Source organism: Indicator indicator, chromosome 15 (assembly GCF_027791375.1).
Source record: "Indicator indicator isolate 239-I01 chromosome 15, UM_Iind_1.1, whole genome shotgun sequence".
Taxonomy (NCBI): domain Eukaryota; kingdom Metazoa; phylum Chordata; class Aves; order Piciformes; family Indicatoridae; genus Indicator; species Indicator indicator.
Genome location: NC_072024.1, coordinates 1,396,584 through 1,419,849, shown reverse-complemented (window position 1 = coordinate 1,419,849; position 23,266 = coordinate 1,396,584). Strand labels below are relative to the sequence as shown.

The 23,266-nt window shown below is 50.4% G+C and overlaps 1 protein-coding gene across 1 annotated transcript; it reads left to right on the top strand.

Annotated features, from left to right (window-relative positions):
* Positions 1-4,492: 4,492 nt before the first annotated feature.
* On the top strand, positions 4,493-22,004 carry EDEM1 (ER degradation enhancing alpha-mannosidase like protein 1). The gene is made up of 12 exons (XM_054387322.1): positions 4,493-4,896; positions 4,977-5,049; positions 8,755-8,858; positions 10,281-10,452; positions 11,313-11,496; positions 12,234-12,408; positions 12,891-13,011; positions 13,991-14,161; positions 15,251-15,324; positions 16,649-16,745; positions 18,643-18,828; positions 21,271-22,004. Exons 1-12 carry the CDS (start codon positions 4,493-4,495, stop codon positions 21,358-21,360), a joined length of 1,851 nt encoding a protein of 616 aa, XP_054243297.1. The 3' UTR covers positions 21,361-22,004.
* The last annotated feature ends 1,262 nt before the right edge of the window (positions 22,005-23,266 follow it).

The following is a 23,266-nucleotide window of genomic DNA, read 5'->3' as shown; positions in this document are numbered from 1 at the left end:
GGGAAGTGTAGGAAGTCTTCGCAGAGAAGTGAGGTTGCTCTTGTCACCTTGGACTGAAGAAACTACTCACTCTTCTGGCACAGTCAAGTCCAAGGTTAAACCTTTTCTGTTCTAAGAAAGGTGTGGAGCCCAGGGTGGGCATTGGCAGTGTTCTCTGCTAAGCTTGGAGGGTGTAGCTATGTTCTGCTTGTAGAAATCTGTTGGGCCAGCCTAATCTCTCATGGTGGTTACTTGTCTCGGTCTCTGTTATGAGCCTGGACAGTAAAACAACTGCTAAAATTTCCTCTTCTCTTAACAAAAGTTGCTTTGGAGGATGTATTGTAGTAACATAAATTATTGTACCTGAATTTATCAATAGCTGTGGTCCTGAAACTCTTCTGCTGCATCTGCAGTAGGCCTTGACCAAGAAAATTTGGTCTTGTGGAAGGGCAAATACTGAGCCAGAGATGACTCTTGGTCATGCAAGTCAGACAGCAGTCACACCTTCATCACCTCATAATGTGTTAGGATTGTATGGTGTGCCCGTGACTTGAGATAGCTGTGGAATCACTGAGGCTGAAAAAGACCTCCAGTCCTCAAGTCCAACCCATCAGCTCTAAACACTTGTTGGGTTTATCCAGTACAAGCAATCACTTTGTGATTCTAGTGCAGCACATCTCTGGGCTAGCCTGGGCAGAACTATCTGTGTGTGCACCTGCAGAACCTGGCTGTGGGAAAGCTCTGCTTGGAGTGTCCATGTCCTGCCAGCAGCAGTGTGGATGGTGGTTTCTGAGAGTGCAGTTACCAGGGCAGCATACTTGTCATCATCACCCTGCTGAGCCCAGCGTTAGCAGTTGCACAGAGCAGTTCTGTGTCACCCCTTGGCATTGTGAGAAGTTCACAACCATGGAGCTGTTTGATGATCTGTGGCAGTAATAATCCAGGTTTTTACTATGGATTTGTGTTTTCTCATTGCATCATTCTGGAAACAGATGGGGAAAAGGTCCCTTTTTGGGTGCTGACAGCTAAAACTGTATCATCTTCACTTTCTGGGTAGGAGGAGGCCAAAGAAAATGCCTTAAACAGTCTCTCTGGTGAAATTAATATGGGAATGTTGTGCAGGGATCTCTAAGAACTTGAAGCATGACTTAGGATTGTTGAGCTGCTTACTTCTGTCAGGTTTTCCCTTTCCTAGTTCCCTGTGGCTGTGCAGTGGCATGTCCTGTTCTGCTTTGTGTGTGACAGCGAATGCACTGATGTATGCCCCACTCTGCTCTCTGCTGCTTGCTTCTGCACTCACCCTGACTCCAGAGGGCTCTGGACATGGGAGGAGAGGGGTGGTAGAAATCAGGTTGTTGAAGTGATCTTAAATATTCTGTGATCTTGCTCAGAGCAAGGTGCAGGTGGGTTGCACTGCCAGCAAAGCGAGGAGTTGTGTTAAAGGCCAAGTGTGAGCACCTGGGATGTGCTTCAGGGTTGTTGTTCCCCAAAGATGAGCACAGAATGGCTCTTCTCACCAGGTGATGAACCTTCAAGAAGCAGACAGTGGCTTTAGCCCTAAAGCCAAGTGTTGAAATGTGCCTTGGTGAAACACGGAGGGGAGGTTTTTACATCACCTAAATGCCACTGAATGGCACTCAGAGGGGAGTGTGTGCACATCCTCTTTTGAAGGAGGGGTCAAATATCTGGTGATTTGGTTTCCCTCACAGTGGAAGGTGAAGGTGGGTAAGTAGACCTTTGTGCCAGGATTAGTGCCTTTTTAATGCTGAGGTTGCAGATTTTGTTCTGTGAAAGGCAACATCTATCATTGTGAGCGTTTTGAAGTGCTTCAATAAAAGTGCTGTTGAAAGTGATTCTTCTGCTCCTTCCTCTGTGGTAGAACCACTGCTGTTGTTGCTGGTAGAAGTATCTAAGAAGACCTCAAAACCCAATTGTGGGGAACATTGTTACACTCGAGCTGAACCAAACACATCTCTGCTAAAATGTAATTCTTTGGATCTTCTGTGAGAGGAGCAAAGATGTTTGGAGAATCACAGAATAGTTTGGGCTGGAAGTGACCTTTAAAGCTCATCCAGTTCCAACCCCCCTGCCATGGGCAGGGACACCTCCCACCAGCCCAGGCTGCTCAAGACCCTGAGTTGATTCTTTGAAGCATTCCTCTAACAACAAAGAGTAAGTGGTGTTGATTCCATGTGGGCAGATGCAGTCCAGTGAGAGTAGATTGAGACTGGAGATGAGGAAGAGATTCTTGAGAGTAAGGGTGAGGAGACACTGGAACAGGTTGCCCAAGGAGGTTGTGGATGTCCCCTCCCTGGAGCTGTTCAGAGGCTTTGAGCAACCTGAGCTGGTAGGAGGTGTTCCTGCCCATGGCAGGGGGGTTGGAACTGGACGAGCTTTAAGGTCCCTTCCAACCCAAACCACTCTGTGATTCTATGATCTATTCAAGAAGTCTTTCTTGGCCTAATAGGGGAAACCACATTCTAAAAACTCCTGAAATGTTGCTTTTGAGGACCTGGCTGAGGCTGATTACTGGATTTCCTGGGTTTGTTGATAAAAATGAGTTGTTAAGTGCCTGGTTGATGTGTGGTCAGTGCATGCTGTGTGTTAGCAGAGTGGTTTCTGTGGAAGCCAGCAATGGTTTCCACTACACAACTTCATCCTGAGAGTGACCACGAGCCTTGTGCTCGGTTAGGGGCAAATTTTAGTAGTCACTCAGTGAATTGCTATTGATTATGGCTTTGGTTTATATGCTGAAAGCATTTGCTGGTCTCCTTTGTGTTTATGGACATTGAGTAGATGTTCTTAATCCCCATTATTCACCAAAGAAAGCAAATACCTGAGGAGAGGAAGCAAAAGCTGTTGTGATATGTGAGATTTAAAGCTAAACTTGATTCTCACAGGAGTCTCAGAGTGAGCTAAACTGGTAAGTTGCTTAATTGTGTTGAATGCAGAAAGAGGTGTCAGCCTTTTTAGCAATGAGGAGTTTCCCTCAAGTTTTAGAGTCAACCCATCCCCTTCTTGGTGTGAAAATAAAGATGCATGAACTCCTCAGACTGAGAAATGGAATGGAAAGGGCAACCTCAGGCTCTTGTATTTGACCAGAAGATTTCAACAGGAGTCAGCATGCAGAGGTCTTGATGCACCACTGAGTTGTGACCTTAGGAACAGCAGAGTGAATTAATCTATTGCAGTGGTTGGAAAACAAAGAGCAAGGTGTGACTCGTGAGAGTGTAAAGCACAGGCTGAAGATAAATAGTTGATGTCTGTCTGTCTGTGTATGAATCTTTAATTTTTCCTGCTGCCTAGGGATTTTTGTTACTTCTGTCACATTTCTCTGTAAGAAATCATACTTGACTGCCAAAAGGATGTCACTCTGGAGTGAACACCAGCCCTTAGCTCAGTGATGAAGCACTCATACTTACATCCACAGTTACTCATGATGCTGTTAAGGTTTCTGGGGCAGCTCAAAGGTATTTCTTCCCCCGGCTGTAGTTCCTTTACCGATTTCTGTTCTTTTTAACTGGCTTTAGGAGGTTTTGTTTTTCATCAGTACTGCCTGGCTCTGTTCTTGCTTTCATACCTTCGGTTTGCAAGCAGCATCTGTCAGCTTCTCTATTTCTGAAAACTCCAGCTGCCCTGGAGCTTGTCCTTTGCTCTCTTCATCAAATACTGGTTGTAGTGAGCTCAGTGCACCCATTGCTCTGTTGTCCATCCTGCTCTTGGAGTGCTTTGGCTGCTGCTTCTGCTCTGTGAAGGGAAGCCCTGCCTCCCGTTTTTACCTTTCCTGGCCCAAGAATGTGGCATGGCTTTCCCTGGGACACTGCCCTCCCTCCTTTCCCACCTCTCCCCCAGGCAAGGAGGAAGGCTCATCTTCCCTCAGCAGATGGAGGATTGCTCCCCAGAGATAGTTCATTGCTGCAGGTCACAGGGAGGATCTCCTCATGCTGTCTGTGGGGTAAGTGGAGCCGCAGGAGGAATGGAGTGCAGATGGTACTCGAATGGTTGATTTTTATTGTTTTGTTTTAAAAAAACCCTCGTTTTTCATTTTCCGCTTTATCCCTGACGGAACAGCAGCAGGGGTGAGTTCCCTGCCTCCCCTGAGGGCTACCCCGTGAGCCCGTGGTTTCTAGGCGCAGGCACTGCCCAGGCCTAGGCTTGAGCGCTTGGCCTGAACATTTGACCCGACCCAGGCCCGGCCCCTTGGCCCGGGTGGGGCTGCCACCGCTTCTGGGGGCCCCTCCCCGGTCGTGCCACGCCAGCCCTGGCAGCCCTTTGTCCCGCCCTCTCCTGCCCCGCCCCGGCCATTGATTGATGTCCCTTCTCACCCAATAACCGCCTGACGATCCCACCCTCCGCGTCGTCTCGGCCAATAGGAGCGTGGCGGGGCGGGCGCCGTTCCGGCCTCCGTGGGCGCTTTCCTTCCGCCGTCGAAGGGGTCGCGGCGCGGCGGAGCGAGCTGCCGAGCGGGCGGGGCAGCGGAGCGGCCGCTTTAAACTATGAGCGCGGCGCGACCATGCAATGGCGGTCGCTGGTGCTGGGGCTGCTGCTGCTGAGGCTGGGGCTGCAGGCGCTGCTGACCCTGCTCCCTGCGTTGGCGCCCGGCCTCTGCCTGCGCCGCCGCTTCCCTTTCCCTCCGCCACCCGCCCTTCCCGGTCCGCCCGCCGCCACCGACAACCACCCCGGTTCTTCGCATTGGGGCTCGCTGCTGCGGCCGGGCGGCCTTGGCGGGGCGGCGGGGGGTGACGAGTACGAGCGGCGGTACAGCGGAGCCTTCCCGCCGCAGCTGCGGGCCCGGCTGCGTGAGGCCGCCCGCGGGATGTTCGTTTTCGGATACGACAGCTACATGCAGCACGCCTTCCCCCGGGACGAGCTCGATCCCCTCCACTGCCGCGGGCGAGGGCCCGACCTCCATGACCCGTGAGTCGCCAGGCTGGGCTGGGAGGACTGCGCCAGGCCTGGGCGCGACGCGGCCTGAGGCTCGGTTTCTTCTTTTACAGCTCCAACCTCAACATTAACGATGTGCTGGGGAACTACTCGCTGACCCTGATCGACGCCCTGGACACGCTGGCCGTGAGTCTTCGGTGGGGCCCCGGGGCTGGGGGGGACACATCCAAAGCCTGTTTTGGTCCTCAGGAACTCGCCACACCTTGACCATGCTCCGTAGGAGCCTTGGAGTAGGCCTGGGCATTGCTGTTCGGGAAAGCTCTGGAGCTGCTGCCTTAAGTTTGGTCAGGAGGGAAATTCAGGAGGCTCCTGTTGTCAGTTAGAATGAGGAAACTGAATTTTGTACATTTGCTTTAAGGTACTTTAGCGTAGCTGGCATGTGCTGCCAAAGGGTAATTCTCCTGCTGATTAAACTCTGAAGGAAGCACCTTAGCAGGGTTAGTGCCTAAGAGGCAGTTGCTGAGAGGCTTTGAGAGGTTGAGAAGCTCCAGATGTTCCTGAGTGTGCATGAGTCCATCACAGAATTGTTTTGGTAGGAAGAGACCTTCAAGACCATCGATTCCATCCCATAATCCAGCACTGCCAGGTCACCACTAAGCCATGTCCCTCAGCACCACACCTCCATGGCTCTGAAACCTCTCCAGGGATGGGGACTCCACCAGTGCCCTGGGCAGCTTGTGCTAGGGCTTGAGATTGGGGATGAAATTGTTCCTCATGTCCATCCTAAAGCTCCCCTGCTGCTACTTGAGGTCGCTTCCTCTTGTCCTGTTGCTCTTGCTCCACTCTGCTAGTGCAGCTGTAGCAGTGAAACCAGCACCTGCTGCAATTCACCAGGCGGTTTATTCCCAGCCCTGCTGTGTGAAACTGGGAGTCAAAGCTTGCTGTGCTGTGAAACAGCAGGTTGGAAGGATGTGAAACTGCAGGTCTTGGTTGGGAGATAGTTGGATTAGGGTGGAGTGTGCTCATGAGCTGTCAGGTCAGCAGCAGGCAGTGTGCTGGAGCAGAGTTGGAAGGAAAGAGTTAAAGGGGAAAATAAAGATGTAGTGCAGCATTGATTTCCCCCCCCAGGTTCTCTTGAACAATGCTGATACTGTCCCTGGCTCTGAGATTGATGTTAGCACCACAGTAGATCTGATACCTTGAATCAGCTTCATGTTTACAAAAACTCCAAACCTTGTGGAGCTGAAGCAGGGGGCCACTTGGTACAGAAACTTGGTGAGAGGTTGCGAGAAGATGGCAACAGAAAGTTTCAAACTGGGGGAAGTTATTCCAGAGTGTTTTCCAAGGACGTGCCAGGGGCTCAATGCTGGTTAGTCCTTGTGTGTGGAAGCTGTTAATGCAGAATGTGCTGAGCTTTCATGCAGAGCTGCTGACAGAAGCAGGGGTTGATCCTTCACCTGAAGAGCAGGTGAGATGGTGTGGTGAGGAAACAACTAAAATCCTAATCAACTTCAGCACTATCAAGGGAAAGGTCTCATAGTTTCATTTCTGAGGAGAAGGTGGTGCTGGATCTTGAATTAAACCTGCAGGGTTTAGAGAACTTGATAAGGGATAAGAGAACTTGAAGACATATCATCAGAGATTGGAAAGTTGGACTAGATGACCCTTAAAGGTCCCTTCCAACCCAAAACATTGTATGATTTCCAAAAGAGTTGAAGTTTTGGGAGATCTTCCCAAGGGTTCAGGTGAGATCTCTGTCAGGATACTGTCATCACTGTGGTGTTGAGGAAGGGTGGGTTTGATCTGGGACATGCTTGAGTTGCTGAGAGGTAGGTTAGGAGGAGAGCTTGTCTTGTTCAGGATGACTGTAAGAGCTCTGGTTGTTTTGCATGACCAACACAGAGATCTGTATGAAGAGTGGTGAAAGCAAGGAGAGGAAGGACCTGTAAAGCTGCTGTTCACCCCTTCCAACAGACCATCCTTTGAGGCTCATGTGAGAAGCAGCTCAGCTTTCTGTTAGTAGCACCAGCAGTATGGTGCCATGTCTCCATGATCCCCCTTCCTTCAACTCCTTTTGGGTTATGGAGACCACTTCAGCTATCCTTAGTCCCATTTGTGCAGCCAGGGCAGATCCTTGGCCTCCTGGAGAGTCAGGGCTGGTTGATGCACTGGACCTGTGGTGCATTTCTCTCGTTCAGGGGGTGGTGTGAGCAAGGGCTGTGCAGTGAAATGCTTCCCATTGCTGTGATGGGATCACAGCTCTGTGGTGAGATTTTGGCTGTCCAGCTGAATGTGGCAGCCTTCAGCAGAACTGAAAGCAGGAACTGAGGAAAAATCTTGGTTTGAACTGAAACAGCAGCTGGGGAGCTGTGCTGCATGGCTCAGCAGCTGCCTTCCTGTCCTTGCTCATCACAGACTTAAAGAATCATGGAATCAGGAAAAAACCTCTAAGGTCATCAAATCCAACCATTAACCCAGCATTACAAATGCACTGCAAAGCCATGTCCCTCAGCACCACACCTGCATGGCTTTGAAACACCTCCAGGAGTGATGGTTCAACCCCGGGCAGCCTGTGCCAGGGCTTAGCGACCCTTTGGGGAAGAAATTGTTCCTCGTGTGCAACCTAAGCCTGTCCTTATGCAACTTGAGGCTGTTCCTTTTCATCCTGCCACTTCTTCCTTGGGAGAAGAGACCAACCCCCACTGGCTCCAACCTACTTTCAGGGAGCTGTAAGGAATGAGGAGGTCTCCCCTCAGCCTCTTTCTCTTCATCGAAATCAGTGAGGCCAGCAGGTCAAGAGAGGTGATTCTGCTGAGACCTCAGCTGGAGTACTGTGTCCAGCTCTGGAGATCTCAACACAGGAAGGACATGGACCTGATGGAAAGAGTCGAGGAGGGCCATGAAAATAATCAGGAGACTGGAGCAGCTCTGCTACAAGGCCAGGCTGAGGGAGCTGGGGGTGTTCTGCCTGGAGAAGAGGAGGCTCCAGGGAGACCTTAGAGCAACCTTCCAGTACCTGAAGGGGCTCCAAGAAGGCTGCAGAGGGACTGTTCCCAAAGACCTGCAGGGGCAGGACCAGAGCAATGATTTGAAATGAGAGCAGAGCAGATTGAGATTGGATGTGAGGAACAAGTGCTGCACCAGGAGGCTGCTGGGACACTGCAGCAGGTTGCCCAGGGAGGTGGTTGAGGTCCCATCCCTGGAGCTATTCAAGGTGAGGCTGCACAGGGCTCTGAGCAAGCTGCTCTAGTGGAGGATGTCCCTGCTGAGTGCAGGGGCTTGGACTGGATGAGCTTTGGAGGTCCCTTCCAACCCAATCTATTCTGTGATTCTATGATACTAGGGGTGGAAGTGTACAGGAGTGCACAGATTGGTGAAACAGCTGAAAAGATCTCTTTGTGGGTGTCTCTCTTTGGCTGCTTTCTAGAAAATGCAATTTTTCATACCAGTGGGATGGGAACTTCTTTGAAAAGTCTTTTTTTTTATCCTGAACTCGAAGTACCCTGCTCTGTATCTTTTTAGGATGTCAGGTAGTGATAGGACTGGGGGAAATGGAGCAACACTAGAAATGGGGAGGTTCAGATTGGATGTTAGGAAGAAATTCTTCCCCATGAGGGTGGTGAGAGACTGGCACAGGTTGCCCAGGGAGGTGGTGGAAGCCTCATTCCTGGAGGTTTTTAAGGTCAGGCTGGATGTGGCTCTGAGCAACCTGATCTAGTGTGAGGTGTTCCTGCCCATGGCAGGGGTTGGGAACTGGCTGAGCCTTGAGGTCCCTTCCAACCCTGATAATTCTATGATCTAATTAATCTGACTGGTGGTTGAAGATGTGAACTTCTCCAACCCTCTTGTGTAGCAATAATTGAACTAAATAACTTTGTTTTTCTGTACAAGGTAATGGGGAACTCCTCAGAATTCCAGAAAGCAGTGAGGTTGGTGATTGACACGGTTTCCTTTGATAAAGACTCAACAGTCCAAGTTTTTGAGGCAACAATCAGGTAGGTCACTCTTGGATTCATGGATTCATAGCATGCTCTGGGTTGGAAGGGACATTAAGGATCATCTAGGTCCAACCTGCCATCTTTAAAGCAGGTTAAAGACTTGATCTGTATATAATAGGAGAACCAGCGTGAAGTCTTGACTTGCTAAACTTCATTCCAGAATTGTTCCATGAGTAAGTTGGCTTTTAACTTTAATAAGAAGTAGAGAGAGCTGCTGGAGTGAGTCCAGAGGAGGCCATAAAGATGATTCAAGGGCTGGAGCAGCTCTGCTGTGAGCACAGGCTGAGGGAGCTGGGGGTGTGCAGCCTGGAGAGGAGAAGGCTCCAGGGGGACCTTAGAGCTGCCTTCCAATGGCTGAAGGGATCCTGCAGGAAGGCTGCAGAGGGACTTATCATGAGGGTGTCTGAGACAGGCCAAGGGGGAATGGTTTGAAGCTGAGGCAGAGCAGGGTTAGAGTGGAGCTGAGGAAGAAGTTCTTCAGTGTGAGGGTGGTGAGAGTCTGGCACAGGCTGCCCAGGGAGGCTGTGGATGCCTCCTGCCTGGGGATGTTCAAGGCCACTTTGGATGAGGCCTTGAGCAGCTGAGTCTAGCTGAGAGGTGTCCCTGCCCATGGCAGGCAGGTTGGAGTAGATGATGTCTGAGGTCCCTGGCTTTTGTTTGCACACTGCTGGCAGAGGTTTCCCCATTTTGGTTTTCTTTTGGATAAACTTTCACTTTCATTTCAGATGACAAACAAGCCCTGCCCATCCTGGAGTTGAAGATTGGTTTTAATTAGTTTTGTTTTCTGAAGGTCTTGGTGTTTAGTCAATTGCTGTTTCACTTCTCTAGGCTTGCTTTGTTTCTCAATACATAGGTTTATATCCTACCCTGACTCTCTTTTGCAGGGGCAAGGAGGTTTTCACTCACAAATAGTCCTGGGAAGTTGTGAGGGGAAAGTGGGTTAGGTAAAGTGATGGTTGGACTTAATGGTTCAGAGATTCATAGAATGGTTTGGGTTGGAAAGGACATTGAAGATCATCCAGTTCCAACCCCCCTGCCATTGGGACACCTTCCACTATAGCAGGTTGTTCAGTACCTCATCCAGCCTGGCCTTGAACACCTCCAGGGAGGTGATCTCAGAGGCCTTTGAGATGATATTTGAGGTCTTTTCCAGCCCAAACTATTCTGTGATTCTAAGTTATGCAGAACTGGATGTGGGGATTACTGAGGGGGACAAGCAGTGTGACTTCTGGATGTTTTCATTACTGGTAGGGTAAAAACCAGAGCTGTAGTGCCTGGAAGGTGGACAAAATAATATTGTTGTTAAGCAGGAGACTGGTGGAGCTGAAGAACTTAAGATGACCTTTAAAGGTCCCTTTCAATCCAAATCATCCTCTGATTCTTTTCCATGAAACTGAAGACTTTTCCCTTTTCCCCTAGGGTTTTGGGAAGCCTCCTTTCTGCCCACATCATAATCACAGACAGCAGACAGCCCTTTGGTGACATGACCATTAAGGATTATGACAATGAACTCTTGCACATGGCTCATGACCTAGCAGTGAGACTGCTGCCAGCCTTTGAGAACACCAAGACTGGAATTCCATACCCTCGGGTAAGTGAGCATGGGGAGAAGGGATCCTCCAGTGCTGACTCCCTTCTCCTGCAGCTGGAGTTCTGTGCCAGAACATGCACACATAGAATGGGTTGGGCTGGAAAGGACCTTAAAGGTCATCCAGTTCCAGCCCTCTGCCATGTGCAGGGACACCTCTTACCAGCCCAGCTTGCTCGAGGCCTCATCCAACCTGGCTTTCAACACTTCCAAGCTTGGAGCTTCTACAGCTTCTCTGGGCAACCTGTTCCAGTGCCTCACCACCCTTCTGGGCAAGAATTTCTTCTCAATGCCTAATCTAAATCCAGCTCCTCCCAGTCTGAAGCCATCACCCCTTCTCCTGTCACTCCATGCCTTTGTTAAAAATCGTCCAAACCCATGAACTTTCACTTCTGATCAGTCTGGTGGAACAGTTGAGGGTAGTGGAAATTCCTTCAGCGTTTTGTTCTGTGGGGAAGTTGAGGAGCATTGAGTGAGGAAACTGAGTTTGAAGGGTGCTGAGTGAGGAGCAGCAGTAACTTGCACCACCCCTGGAGGAATCTGAGTGTTCAGTGGAAATGCTGACAAGGTGGAGTGAAATTTGGAAGGATTAGCAAGTAGAAGAGTAGCAAAATCAGGATTTTCCACCCTGAACCTGATGGTAGAAAGTTGGAAGATGAATTTCAGGACAGCTTTTTCACCAAGCAGTGAAATACTGACTTTGTAACCATGGCTTTCTAACTGGATCCACATGTCACACTCCACACTGCAAAACAAACTGCTCAAAAGACTTTATCAGAAATGAGAGAGTGCAGCTGGGAGCACACCTGCCTGAGCTGCAGCCTCTTTGTCTTCTTGCCTCTGTCTTCTTGCCTCCTTCACAGGTCAACCTGAAGAGGGGGGTACCTCCAGACAGCCACAATGAAACGTGCACTGCAGGAGCTGGTTCCTTGCTGGTGGAGTTTGGCATCCTCAGCAGGCTGCTTGGGGATTCCACCTTTGAATGGGTGGCCAGGAGAGCTGTCAAGGCACTCTGGAGTCTCAGGAACAACAACACTGGATTGCTAGGTAATCTCTGAGGTGATGCTCTACTGAGTGCTTCCAGGTTTCAAGCTTCCTCAGTCTCCTGGAGCAGAATGTCACCATGCCATAGGCTTCTTCCAAGTGTCATGAACCTTGTTGTCAGCCTGCTTGCTCTGTAGCTGCTGAGTGCTCTCCTTGTGTGCTCATGGCTTCTGTTGACCAGGTGGCACTTTGTCATTTCTTAACAAGAACCAGGGGTCTGAGTGGCCTCTTAGGGTCCAGGGTTCCAAAGACAGAGTCTTCATGAGGCTGGGAAATAAAACTGAAGTTCTTGCATTTGTCTTTATGATCCCTTAACAAAAATGAAGTATCTGAGTGACCTCTTAGGGTCCAGGTTTCCAAAGACAACTTCTTTATGAAGTTCCTGTATTTGTCTTGGTCATATCCTAAAATAAATGAAGTATTTAAATGACTTCTTAGGGTCCAGTGTTCCAAAGACAAATTCTTCATGAAACTGGGAAATGAAACTGAAGTTCTTGCATTTTTATCCCCACTAACAAAGTTCAGATTGGCAGTTGACTAAAACTGCCTTGAAACAACTCCTTGGATGCAAGCACTCCAACACTTGAATTTTGGTGGCAACCTTTGATCAGTCCACCTTGAGACTTGTTAAAGATGTAATATTTCTAAGTTCTTCTTGATTGTTTTTTCTCTGATCTAATTGATGAGTTCAGACTAAACTTTGGGGTGTTGTTTTTGTTGGTTTTTGTCTGTTCTGAAAGGAAATGTTGTGAATATTCAAACTGGCCACTGGGTTGGAAAGCAAAGTGGCTTGGGAGCAGGGTCAGATTCGTTCTATGAGTACCTGCTGAAGTCTTACATCCTCTTTGGAGAAAGGGAGGACTTGGAGATGTTCAGTGATGCTTACAGGAACATTCAGAACCACTTGAGAAGAGGGTAAGTTAATTTAGATGAGTGGCAGTTCCTCAAGCAGTGAGCACTCCAGCAAGAGAAGAGAGGGTTGATGGTGCTTTGTATTGTGCTCTTATGCAAAAGATGTGTTTGATTTCCCCCCCCCCCCCCTCTTTAAAATCCAAAAATCTTATTTCATTCATTGCTTCACAGAATGGTTTGGGTTGGAAGGGACCTTAAAGATCATCTAGTTCATGGGCAGGGGAGGGACAACTCCTCCTAGCCCAGGTTGCTCAAGGCCTCATCCAACCTGGCCTGGAACACCCCCAAGGAAGAGGCATCCTCAACCTGTTCCAGAGTCTCCCCACTCTCACTGGAAAAATCTCTTTCCTGTTTTGGTTCTTCTGAGCTTAGCATGAGAGACCTGTGGCTCCTTGCCTGTGGTGGTGGCAGTGCTGTGAGATGAAAGGTGCCTCTTGTTCTAAGCCAGGGCACATTGACACCACATCCTTCCTGTTCCTTGGCAGTCGAGAAGCTTGCAATGAAGGTGAAGGGGACCCTCCTCTCTATGTCAATGTCAACATGTTCACAGGCCAGCTGATGAACACCTGGATTGACTCCCTGCAAGCCTTTTTCCCTGGACTACAGGTACAGAACTGCAGCACACATGGAGTACTGGGGTCACTCTTGGGCTCCTCACTCCAAGAAGGACATTGAGGGGCTGGAGTGGGTTGAGAGAAGGGCAGGAAGGCTGGGGAAGGGTCTGGAGAGCAGAGCTGGGGAGGAGCAGCTGAGGGGGCTGGGGATGTTCAGCCTGGAGATGAGGAGGCTGAGGGGAGACCTTCTGGCTCTCTACAACTCCCTGAGAGGAAGTTGCATTGAGGTGGGGGTTGGTCTCTTTTCCCAAGTAACAAGTGATAGGATGAGACTAAACATCCTCAAGTTGTGCTGGGGGAGGTTTAGGTTGGACAGGAGGAACAATTTCTTCCCCAGAAAGGTTGTCAAGCCCTGGAACAGGCTGCCCAGGGCAGTGGTGGAGTCCCCATCCCTGGAGGGATTTAAAAGCCCTGGAGAGGTGGTGCTGAGGGCCGTGGTTCAGTGGTGACCTGGCAGTGCTGGGGTAAAGGTTGGACTGGATGATCATAGTATCATAGAATGGACTTGGTTGGAAGGAACAGAGGTTCTCTGTTGTCTCTCTGGAGGCCATCCAGTCCAACCTCCCTGCAGTCAGCAGGGACATTTCCAACTAGGTTAGGCTACTCAGAGCCCCATCAAGCCTGACCTCGAATGTCTCCAGAGGTGAGGCTTCCACCACCTCTGTGGGCAACCTGTTCCAACACCTGTTCAAGTCCGGGTTGGATGAGGCCTTGAGCAACCTGGACTCTAGTGGAAGGTGTCCCTGACCATGGCAGGAGGATTGCAACTGGATGATCTTGAAGGTCCCTTCCAACCCAGCCCATTCTGTGATTCTGTGAATCCATTACCTTTGGGTTTTGTGGGGATTTTGTTCAGTCTCCCCTGGTGAGGGAAGTGTTTTATGACAGGGCCTGTTTCTTGTAGAGAGCAGAAAGCAGTGTGGTGGCTGACAGGACTGAGCATGGCTGTTTGTGGCTGTTGTTGTGCCCAGGTGTTGATAGGAGATGTGGAGGATGCCATTTGTCTCCATGCTTTTTATTATGCCATATGGAAACGCTACGGAGCTCTCCCGGAAAGGTACAACTGGCAGCTGCAAGCCCCAGATGTTCCCTTCTATCCACTGAGGCCAGAGCTGGTGGAATCCACATATCTTCTTTATCAGGTACTTGCCTTTGCTCAGCTTGCAGTGGTTTTGTTCAGGAGGTGCTTTTTTCTACCCCTAGCCCACCAGAAATGTGCCTCAGGAGCTGCCTGTTCTCCTACGGAGGTCTCTAGTCAGGCAGTAGGTGATGCTGTTTGCTTGAAAAGACCAAAATGAAACTGAAGAACCTTTTCAGAATCATCTAGCAGAGTTTTAGAGGGCAGAGATTGGTGACCTCTTGAAGTAAATGTAAGAGCTTTCCTTGCTCTGTTGTCTGGGAACAGCCTCCAGCTGGCAAAGATCCACTGAACTCCAAGAACTTCCTGGCTGTCAAAGTTGGAATTTACTTCAGGTTTTATTAGGATTTACACTCAAGTAAATTTGGGAACCTGCATGAAGTAGTCTAAATCAGATTCCTGTAATAAGTTTAATACTTAAGGAACTGATGCTGCTAGGCAAATAGCAGCCTGGGCTGCAGCAAAAGCAACGGAGCCAGAGATGGAGAGAGGGAATCCTGCCCCTTTGCTCTGCTGAGACCTCATCTGCAGTGCTGTGTCCAGCTACAGGGCCCTCAACACAGGGAGGACATGGACCTGATGGAAAGAGTCCAGAGGAGGGCCAGGAAAATGATCAGGAGACTGGAGCAGCTCTGCTACAAGGCCAGGCTGAAGGAGCTGGGGGTGTTCAGCCTGGAGAGGAGGAGGCTCCAGGGAGACCTTAGAGCAACCTTCCAGTACCTGAAGGGACTACAGGAAGGCTGCAGAGGGACTGTTTACAAAGGCCTGCAGGGACAGGATGACAGACAATGGTTTGAAATGAGAGCAGAGCAGATTGAGATTGGATGTGAGGAACAAGTGCTGCACCAGGAGGCTGCTGGGACACTGCAATAGGTTGCCCAGGGAGGTGGTTGAGGTCCCATCCCTGGAGATATTCAAGGTCAGGCTGGAGAAGGCTCTGAGCAAGCTGCTCTAGTGGAGGATGTCCCTGCTGAGTGCAGGGGCTTGGACTGGATGAGCTTTGGAGGTCCCTTCCAACCCAGACCATTTTCTGATTTGTTGTGTCCTTTAGAACTTGCTGACTCCAACTCTTGCCCCTCTTTTCTTTCTTTAGGCCACAAAGAACCCATTTTATCTTCATGTGGGGATGGATATTCTGCAGAGTTTGGAAAAATACACCAAAGCCAAGTCAGTCTTCGATGTTTTTCTTCTCTCACTGCTGCTCTTTGTCTTCTCTCACTGCTGTATTGCATTTGGCATAGAAATATTGTCTAAGATCCAAGCTACCAAATGCAGCTCAACCAGCAAACCTTCTAGGACAGCCACCAGTACTAAGTTACTTATTGAGCAATTTTTTGGTTCACATCTAAAACTGAAATATTCCACGCCAGTGACAACTTCATGGCTTCAGAGTTTTAAAGCTACCTTTCAGAATGCTAAAAAATGGTCAAATTAGAAGGTTTGTTGTGTTTTTTTTTTTTTTTTCCCTCTCTGGATCCTGCAAGGCTGTTTCTAACCTCATGGCTTCTGGTGTTTAATACTGGAGGGAAGGCCTCTAGGTTGCTGTTGCACAGCAGCCTTTATCTCAAGACAGAGTGAATCATGAGGCTCTGAACTTCTTGCAGAGGGTAGATGGTGAATTTTGATTCAATTATTGATGTTTCCTGCTTCTGTAGATGGGTTTGTACTAACCATAGGAGAGTAGAAAAGAGTTAAGTGGGGAGTTAAATGATCTCACTCACAGTGTAAGAGATTCCTCATCTCCTAAGTGTTGTTGGAGGGAAGAGTAGATAGCTCAGCAAGAAACCTTTGCATTGCACCAGGCTTCCAGACCTGAGTTTCTCATCTGCTTACTGTGGGCAAATGACCTGTGCTGGAGTTTTCTGCTTCTTTGAGACACAAATTCTCATGATGGAGTAGATGAAGAACAGGGCTGGTGAGGAGTAGCTGAGAGAACTGGGGGTGTTCAGCATGGAGGAGGCTGAGGGGAGACCTTCTGGCTCTCTACAACTCCCTGAAAGGAGGTTGGAGCCAAGTGGGGGTTGGTCTCTTCTAAGGAACAAGTGATAAGATGAGAGAAAATGACCTCAAGTTGCATCAGGGGAGGTTTAGGTTGGGTATCAGGTTGGATTTCTTCACTGAAAGGGTTCTGAAACACTGGAACAGCCTGCCCAGGGAGGTGGTGGAGTCACCATCCCTGGAGGTGTTTCAGAGAGGCAGAAATGTGGTGCTGTGGGCCATGGTTTAGCCTCAGCCTTGGTAGACTTAGAGTGGTTGGATTTGGTGATCTGAAAGGGCATTTCCAACCAAGATGGTTCTCTGCACCACAGGGTCAGTGAGTACAGTCTCATCAGAATGCCAGCAACCCAAAATCACTTGTCAGAGACACTTGGTTCATTTTAACTTCACCTCTAGTGGCAGCTGGAGCTGTCTGAAGTTGAGGAGTCTGTGGGGAGTGCTTTGAGATGGGAATGTGTGGGAGCTAAACCCCAGCTCCTCTTTGCTGTTGCAGGTGTGGCTATGCCACCTTACACCACGTGGTGGAGAAGACGAAGGAGGATCGGATGGAGAGCTTTTTCCTCAGTGAGACATGCAAGTATTTGTACCTGGTAGGTACCTGTGCCTCCTTCCAGACAGCTCTGCCCACGCACAAACAGGACACAGGCAAAGAGAAACTCTGAGCAAGAGAAGAGCTCAGGTCCCAGAGTGCATCAAAGGATGTGCAGATTGTGTGCTGGGCTGCAGCCAGAGGAGTGTGGGCAGCAGGGCGAGAGGGGATTCTGCTCGTTTGCTCTGCTTTGCTGAGACTTCACCTCCAATCCTGCCTCCAGTTGTGGTGTCCCCAGCAGGAGAAGGACACAGAGCTGCTGTGAGGAGTCCAGAGGAGGCCACAAAGATGATCCAAGGGCTGGAGCAGCTCTGCTGTGAGCACAGGCTGAGGGAGCTGGGGGTGTTCAACCTGGAGAGGACAAGACTCCAGGAGGACCTTAGAGCTGCCTGCCAATAGCTGAAGGGATCCTACAGGAAGGCTGCAGAGGGACTTTCCGTGAGGGTGTCTAGAGACAGACCAAGGGGAATGGTTTGAAGCTGAGGCAGAGCAGGGTTAGACTGGAGCTGAGGAAGAAGTTCTTCAGTAGGAGGTTCTGAGACTCTGGCACAGGCTGCCCAGGGAGGTTGTGGCTGCCTCCTCCCTGGGGATGTTCAAGGCCACTTTGGATGAGGCCTTGAGCAGCTGAGTCTAGTTGAGTTCCTGCCCATGGTGGGGAGGTTGGAGTAGATGATGTCTGAGGTCCCTTCCAACTGAAGCCATTCTGTGATCTTTAACCCTGCCTTAATCTTAGAGATTTGGGTAGCTGCTGGCTGGGGAGCTGGTGGCTCTTTTGTGGGGGAAAGTGGAAAGGAGAGGAAGCAAAGACTGAAAGAAGCTGCTGCTCAGCTCTGAGTTCAGTTGCTGCTTGTAGCCATTCTGCCTGCTTTGCAGCAGCCTCTGATTTCTCCCCATCAGACTTTAGCAGTCAGAGGAGGAAGAACTTGAGCCAGCACTGCTTTAGCTGCTGTTCTCCACCTCCTTTAGTGCAGAAAAACAAACAAATCTGGGGATGAATGCAAAGGATGGATGTCAGCCCAGAAATGCCCTGCTTAGAGCAGCTTAGGAAAACAGGGGCACTTTGAAGTTGTGGGAGAAGTTTTCCTTTTGCTCTCCTCTAACTTAAAATAAAACCCCTTGTATTAAAGCCTTTTGTTTCCATTGGCTCTCACAACAGCTTCCAATTTAACACCAAAAAGGAAGGCTTTTGGTCTGATCACAGAATGTAGGGGTTGGAAGGGACCTTGAAAGCTCATCCAGTCCAATCCTCCTGCCAGAGTAGGATCACCCAGGGCAGGTCACACAGGAACACATCCAGGCAGGTTTTGAATGTTTCCAGAGGAGGAGACTCCAACCCCTCTGGGCAGCCTGTTCCAGGGCTCTGTCTCCCTCACAGTGAACAAATTTTTCCTCCTGTTTCTATGGAACTTCCTAGGCCTCAGCTTCCACCATTCCCCTTGTGCTGTCATTGGGCATCACCCAGCAGAGCCTGGCTCCAGCCTCTGGGCACTCATCCTGCACGTCTTTATCAACAGCAATGAGGTCACCTCTCAGGCTCCTCCTCTCCAAGCTACAGAGCCCTCAGCTCCCTCAGGCTCTCCTTGTAAGGAAGATGTTCCACTGCCTTCAGCATTCTGTGTGATTCTGTGAATCATCTTTGTGGCTCTGTGCTGGACTCTTTCAAGCATTGCCCTGAGTTCCTTCTTGAACTGAGGAGCCCAGAACTGGACACAATATTCCAGATGTGGCCTCAGCAGGGCAGAGCAGAGGGGGAGGAGAACCTCTCTCCACCTGCTCACCGCAGCCCTTCTAATCCACCCCACCTGATCCCTTGGAGGGATGAGGGCATGGCTTGGAAGTTGGTGGTGCTGGGGTGTTTGCACAGATGGCAGAAGCATCTCTCCTATCTCTCTGTCCAGTTGTTTGATGAAGAGAATCCACTGCACAAGTCTGGGAACAAGTACATGTTCACTACCGAGGGGCACGTCGTGTCCGTGGACGAACGCTTCCGCAACTCCCTCTGGCATGACATCCTCCCTGCAGGAGAGGACAGCGCAGAGAAGACCAAACCCAGCGACTTCAAGACACTCAACTTCAGCTCTAACGTAAGGGAATGCACCAAGCTGGTGGTGTGGTAGGGGATCTGGGTGGAATTTGGCTTAGGCAGCAGGAAAAAGAGCCCTCTGGAAGTGTTGCTTCAGAGCTCGGCAGAGGTTCCCCTAGAAACACTGACGAGCCGAGCAGCTCCCTTGTGGAAAACACTTGGAGCAGTGGAATGAATGGATTAGGATGATGGGAGGGTGATGATGGGGAAGGTGAAGCCTTGGCTCCTTCTTGAACTATTTTGCAGCAAACAGTTTGTTCTTTTTTTTTTTTTTTTTTGTAAGTCCTTCCCCTTTGCCCTTAAAATGTTGCAGTATTGCTGCAACAGACAGGAACAAGCAGAGGGGCACTGAAAGGGTGTTGGACCTTGGCAGGGTGTGGAGGCACTGACAGGTGACCTTGTGCAGCTGGGCATCAGCTGAGGGGTGCACATGGTTTAGTGGTGAGCTTGTAGTGCTGGGGGAGGTGGAGTAGATGAGCTTGAAGGTCTCTTCCAACCAAAGATATCCTTTGGTTCTCCCCCTTCCCTCCCTCCCTGGTGGACCCCCCCCCTTCCCTCCCTCCCTGGTTCCCCCCCCCCCTTCCCCCTCTCCCTGGTTTCCCCCCCCCCTTCCCCCTCTCCCTGGTTTCCCCCCCCCCTTCCCCCTCTCCCTGGTTTCCCCCCCCCTTCCCCCTCTCCCTGGTTCCCCCCCCCCTTCCCCCTCTCCCTGGTTCCCCCCCCCCTTCCCCCTCTCCCTGGTTCCCCCCCCCCTTCCCCCTCTCCCTGGTTCCCCCCCCCCTTCCCCCTCTCCCTGGTTCCCCCCCCCCTTCCCCCTCTCCCTGGTTCCCCCCCCCCTTCCCCCTCTCCCTGGTTCCCCCCCCCCTTCCCCCTCTCCCTGGTTCCCCCCCCCCCTTCCCCCTCTCCCTGGTTCCCCCCCCCCCTTCCCCCTCTCCCTGGTTCCCCCCCCCCCTTCCCCCTCTCCCTGGTTCCCCCCCCCCCTTCCCCCTCTCCCTGGTTTCCCCCCCCCCCTTCCCCCTCTCCCTGGTTTCCCCCCCCCCTTCCCCCTCTCCCTGGTTTCCCCCCCCCCTTCCCCCTCTCCCTGGTTTCCCCCCCCCCTTCCCCCTCTCCCTGGTTTCCCCCCCCCTTCCCCCTCTCCCTGGTTTCCCCCCCCCCTTCCCCCTCTCCCTGGTTTCCCCCCCCCCCCTTCCCCCTCTCCCTGGTTTCCCCCCCCCCTTCCCCCTCTCCCTGGTTCCCCCCCCCCTTCCCCCTCTCCCTGGTTCCCCCCCCCCTTCCCCCTCTCCCTGGTTCCCCCCCCCCTTCCCCCTCTCCCTGGTTCCCCCCCCCCTTCCCCCTCTCCCTGGTTCCCCCCCCCCTTCCCCCTCTCCCTGGTTCCCCCCCCCCTTCCCCCTCTCCCTGGTTCCCCTCCCCCTTCCCCCTCTCCCTGGTTCCCCCCCCCCTTCCCCCTCTCCCTGGTTCCCCCTCTTCCCGGCTCCCAAGCTGTCAATCCTCTGCCTATCACCACCCAAACCAGTTCAGTTTTTACTACAGAACTCTCTTTTAAACCTCTGAATAGGTTCTAGCAGAGTTCCTTTCCTCCTCCTTCAAGTCTTCCAGGGAAAAAAAAAAAAAAGAGAGCATTATTTTCCACATTCACAGTTGTCATAGTGAAGGAATTCTCAGTTGAGTAACAAGCTGCAGTAGGCTGCTGTGTGTTTGGAAGCTTTGCAGCCTGCACTTTTGCTGTTCATTTCTGTGCTTTGTGCTCTGAGTTTGCAGAGAGGGAGGCAAAGCTGGGACTGAATTCGTAGAATTGATTCAGAGAATGGTTTGGGTTGGAAAAGACCTTAGAGATCATCGTGGTTTGAAAATGGAGCAGGGCAGATTGAGGTTGGACATCAGCAGGAAGTTCTGCACAGTCAGGGTGGGGAGACACTGGAACGGGTTGCTCAAAGGTGTGATTGAGTACCCATCCCTGGAGATATTCAGGATCAGATTTGACATGGCTCTGGGTGGCCTGCTGTAGTTGGAGGTGTCCCTGCTGACTGCAGGGGGGTTGGACAAGATGCCCTTTGAGGCTCTCTTCCAACTCAATCCAATCTGTGAATCTAGCTCCGACCCCCTGCCGTGGGCAGGGACACCTCCCACCAGCCCAGCTTGCTCAAGGCTTCATCCAGCCTGGCCTTGAACACCTCCAGGCAGGGGACATCCACAGCCTCCCTGGGCAGCCTGTTCCAGTGTCTCCCCACCCTCACTCTAAAGAATTTCTTCCTTATCTTCAGTCTCAGTCTCCCCTCTCCCAGCTTCAATCCATTCCCTCTCACCCTATCACTGCAAGCCTTTGTGGAACCGAAACTGGTGGTGGGTGTGCAGCTTCCTGTCCTGGGTGGGATGTGTGGTTAGGGAGGGGGTGGGATTGCCTGGCCTTGTGTTCCAGCTCTCACAGAGCCTCTCCTTCTGTTAACAGTGCAACAGAGTTCCTGATGAGAGGAGGTACCTGCTGCCCCTGAAGAGTAACTACATGAGGCAGATCGATCAGATGGTGGGCCTGATCTGAGGGGGGCTGCACACCAACCTGTCTCACGTGCCAGCAGGAGCCTGGCATCAGGCTGGAGACCTTCCTCTCCTCCTCAGCTACACACCTGCAAGCACTGAGTCACTTGGGTACCCCCCATGCTTGTTAGTTTTCAGGAAGATCAAGTTCTCCTCTGAGCTGGGTCTCCTGGGCTGTGGTAACTTCACCTGCCACCGAAAGAGAGATCCCTCAAGACTTGCTATGAAAAATGAAGGCTGAGTAGAGCTGAAAGAACAGGAAATTGGCAGGTGCCACTTAGCTACCTCTTTGTAGCTGTCTTACAAAGGTCCCTTTAGGAAAGGGCCAAGTATTTAATTGGAAATGATCTTGGGATCTGGGAAGGAAATGGGAAAGTGCAATTTTGTACACCAAGCTGAATCACCATCGAATTATTCTGACTAGCAATACACAACCTTAAGTACTACTCAGGTAGGAACCCACTGGCAATGGGTTTTGCTGAAAACAAAACCTCTTTTTCTCTGGAGGAGTCTCTTGGAAAGAGAACTCCTGATCCATATCAAAAGCTCTCAGTATAGTCATGCCAGCCCTCAGCTGCAGGCTCACCAGAGCCTGGGAGCTACAGAAACCAGTAAGAAACCAAACGAGTAAGAAACCAAACCAGGTGCCTTCTGGGTTTTTTGCTTTTTTTTTTTTTTTTGGTAAGGGAATGGTTGAGGGGAGGGAAGGGGAAACTGCAAAGCCACTCAGCTTTCCTGACAGCTGTCTTGCTACAGCTGAGCTGAGCAGAAGTTCCCAAAGTGGTGTTGTGTGCCATGTCTCTAGTGCCTTCTTCAGGAGAGATGCTGCTGAGGACCTGCTCTTCACAGTGCATGAAGAACAAACTGGTTTGCATTCCTGACAGCATTCATCTGGTAGTGCCTTAAATTCTCTTCACTAGCAGGAAAACCTGAGCTTGCTTGGGAAGGTGGATGAAGTATTTCTGATGAGTTGGCTACAAAGTACAGTGGATCCCAAAGCAGCTTCAAAAGGAGCTTGCAAATGAGATGAGTTTTATTTTTATTTTTTTTAAGTATTGGAAGAATCTCAACTTTTGTGTCCATCCCAAAGGATTTTTTTCTGGGCTGGATTCATTCTCTGGGGGGCTGAAAACAAATTGAGGCCAAACCATTTTAATTCTAAACAGTGTTTTTGTTTTTAGTGGCTCCCTGTTTCTTCCATGCTTTTTACTTTTAGCAGTAGTTAATTATTATTAATTTTGGTTTTTTGATTTTTTTTTTTTTTTTATAATTAAGGCTTAGAGGCAATCCTGATCTGCTGTATTTTGGCCTTCTAACAACCTGGGTTTTTCATAAACCACAGTATTGCAGCTCAAAAAACATTTCTAATAAATGAAGCTAGTGTTTGAAGAGGTTATTGTTTGAATCTTTTAAGTGTATTGATGCATCTCAGGGACTTCAGTGTAGAATCTTCCATTACATGGTAGTTTGATCTAGTTTTGAGGTAAAAAAAAAGAAAAAAATCAATCCTGTCTTCTTAGTCTTATGTCTGAGAGAGCAAAATATGTGAAGATTACCCAGCAGAGTCACTTTTGTGGATGTTTAAGGCAGCTGGCAGTGCCAACCCCTCCAGAAGTGGCTTTGCAAACCTATTACTGGGATGGTTTTGAGTTGCCTGTTTGGAAAGCCAAACAAAAATTCCAGGTGTTATGATCCCAAAGAGGTGCTGGGAGAGGTTCAAGGTCTAGCTCTGCAAGCAGTAAACGTTGCCTGTGTGCTGTACTTTGTAAACACAGAAGCAGAAGGGAAAAATGCTGCTGCTGGGCCACATCTTCTCTGTGGAGACTTGAGGTGAGAAGTGCTTGGTGGAGTGGAGGCCACTGGCCAATGAAAACCACAGCACAGTGGATCCCAGGGTGTGTTTAGGGTTA

What these genes read in the sequence shown, in the direction of transcription:
- EDEM1 (XM_054387322.1), top strand. Translation starts at nt 4,493, where the DNA reads ATGCAATGGCGGTCGCTGGTGCTGGGGCTGCTGCTGCTGAGGCTGGGG. An exon ending in ACGCCCTGGACACGCTGGCC is followed by an intron (nt 5,050 to 8,754) that starts GTGAGTCTTCGG and finishes TTTCTGTACAAG; the next exon opens with GTAATGGGGAACTCCTCAGA. An exon ending in CCACATATCTTCTTTATCAG is followed by an intron (nt 14,162 to 15,250) that starts GTACTTGCCTTT and finishes TTCTTTCTTTAG; the next exon opens with GCCACAAAGAACCCATTTTA.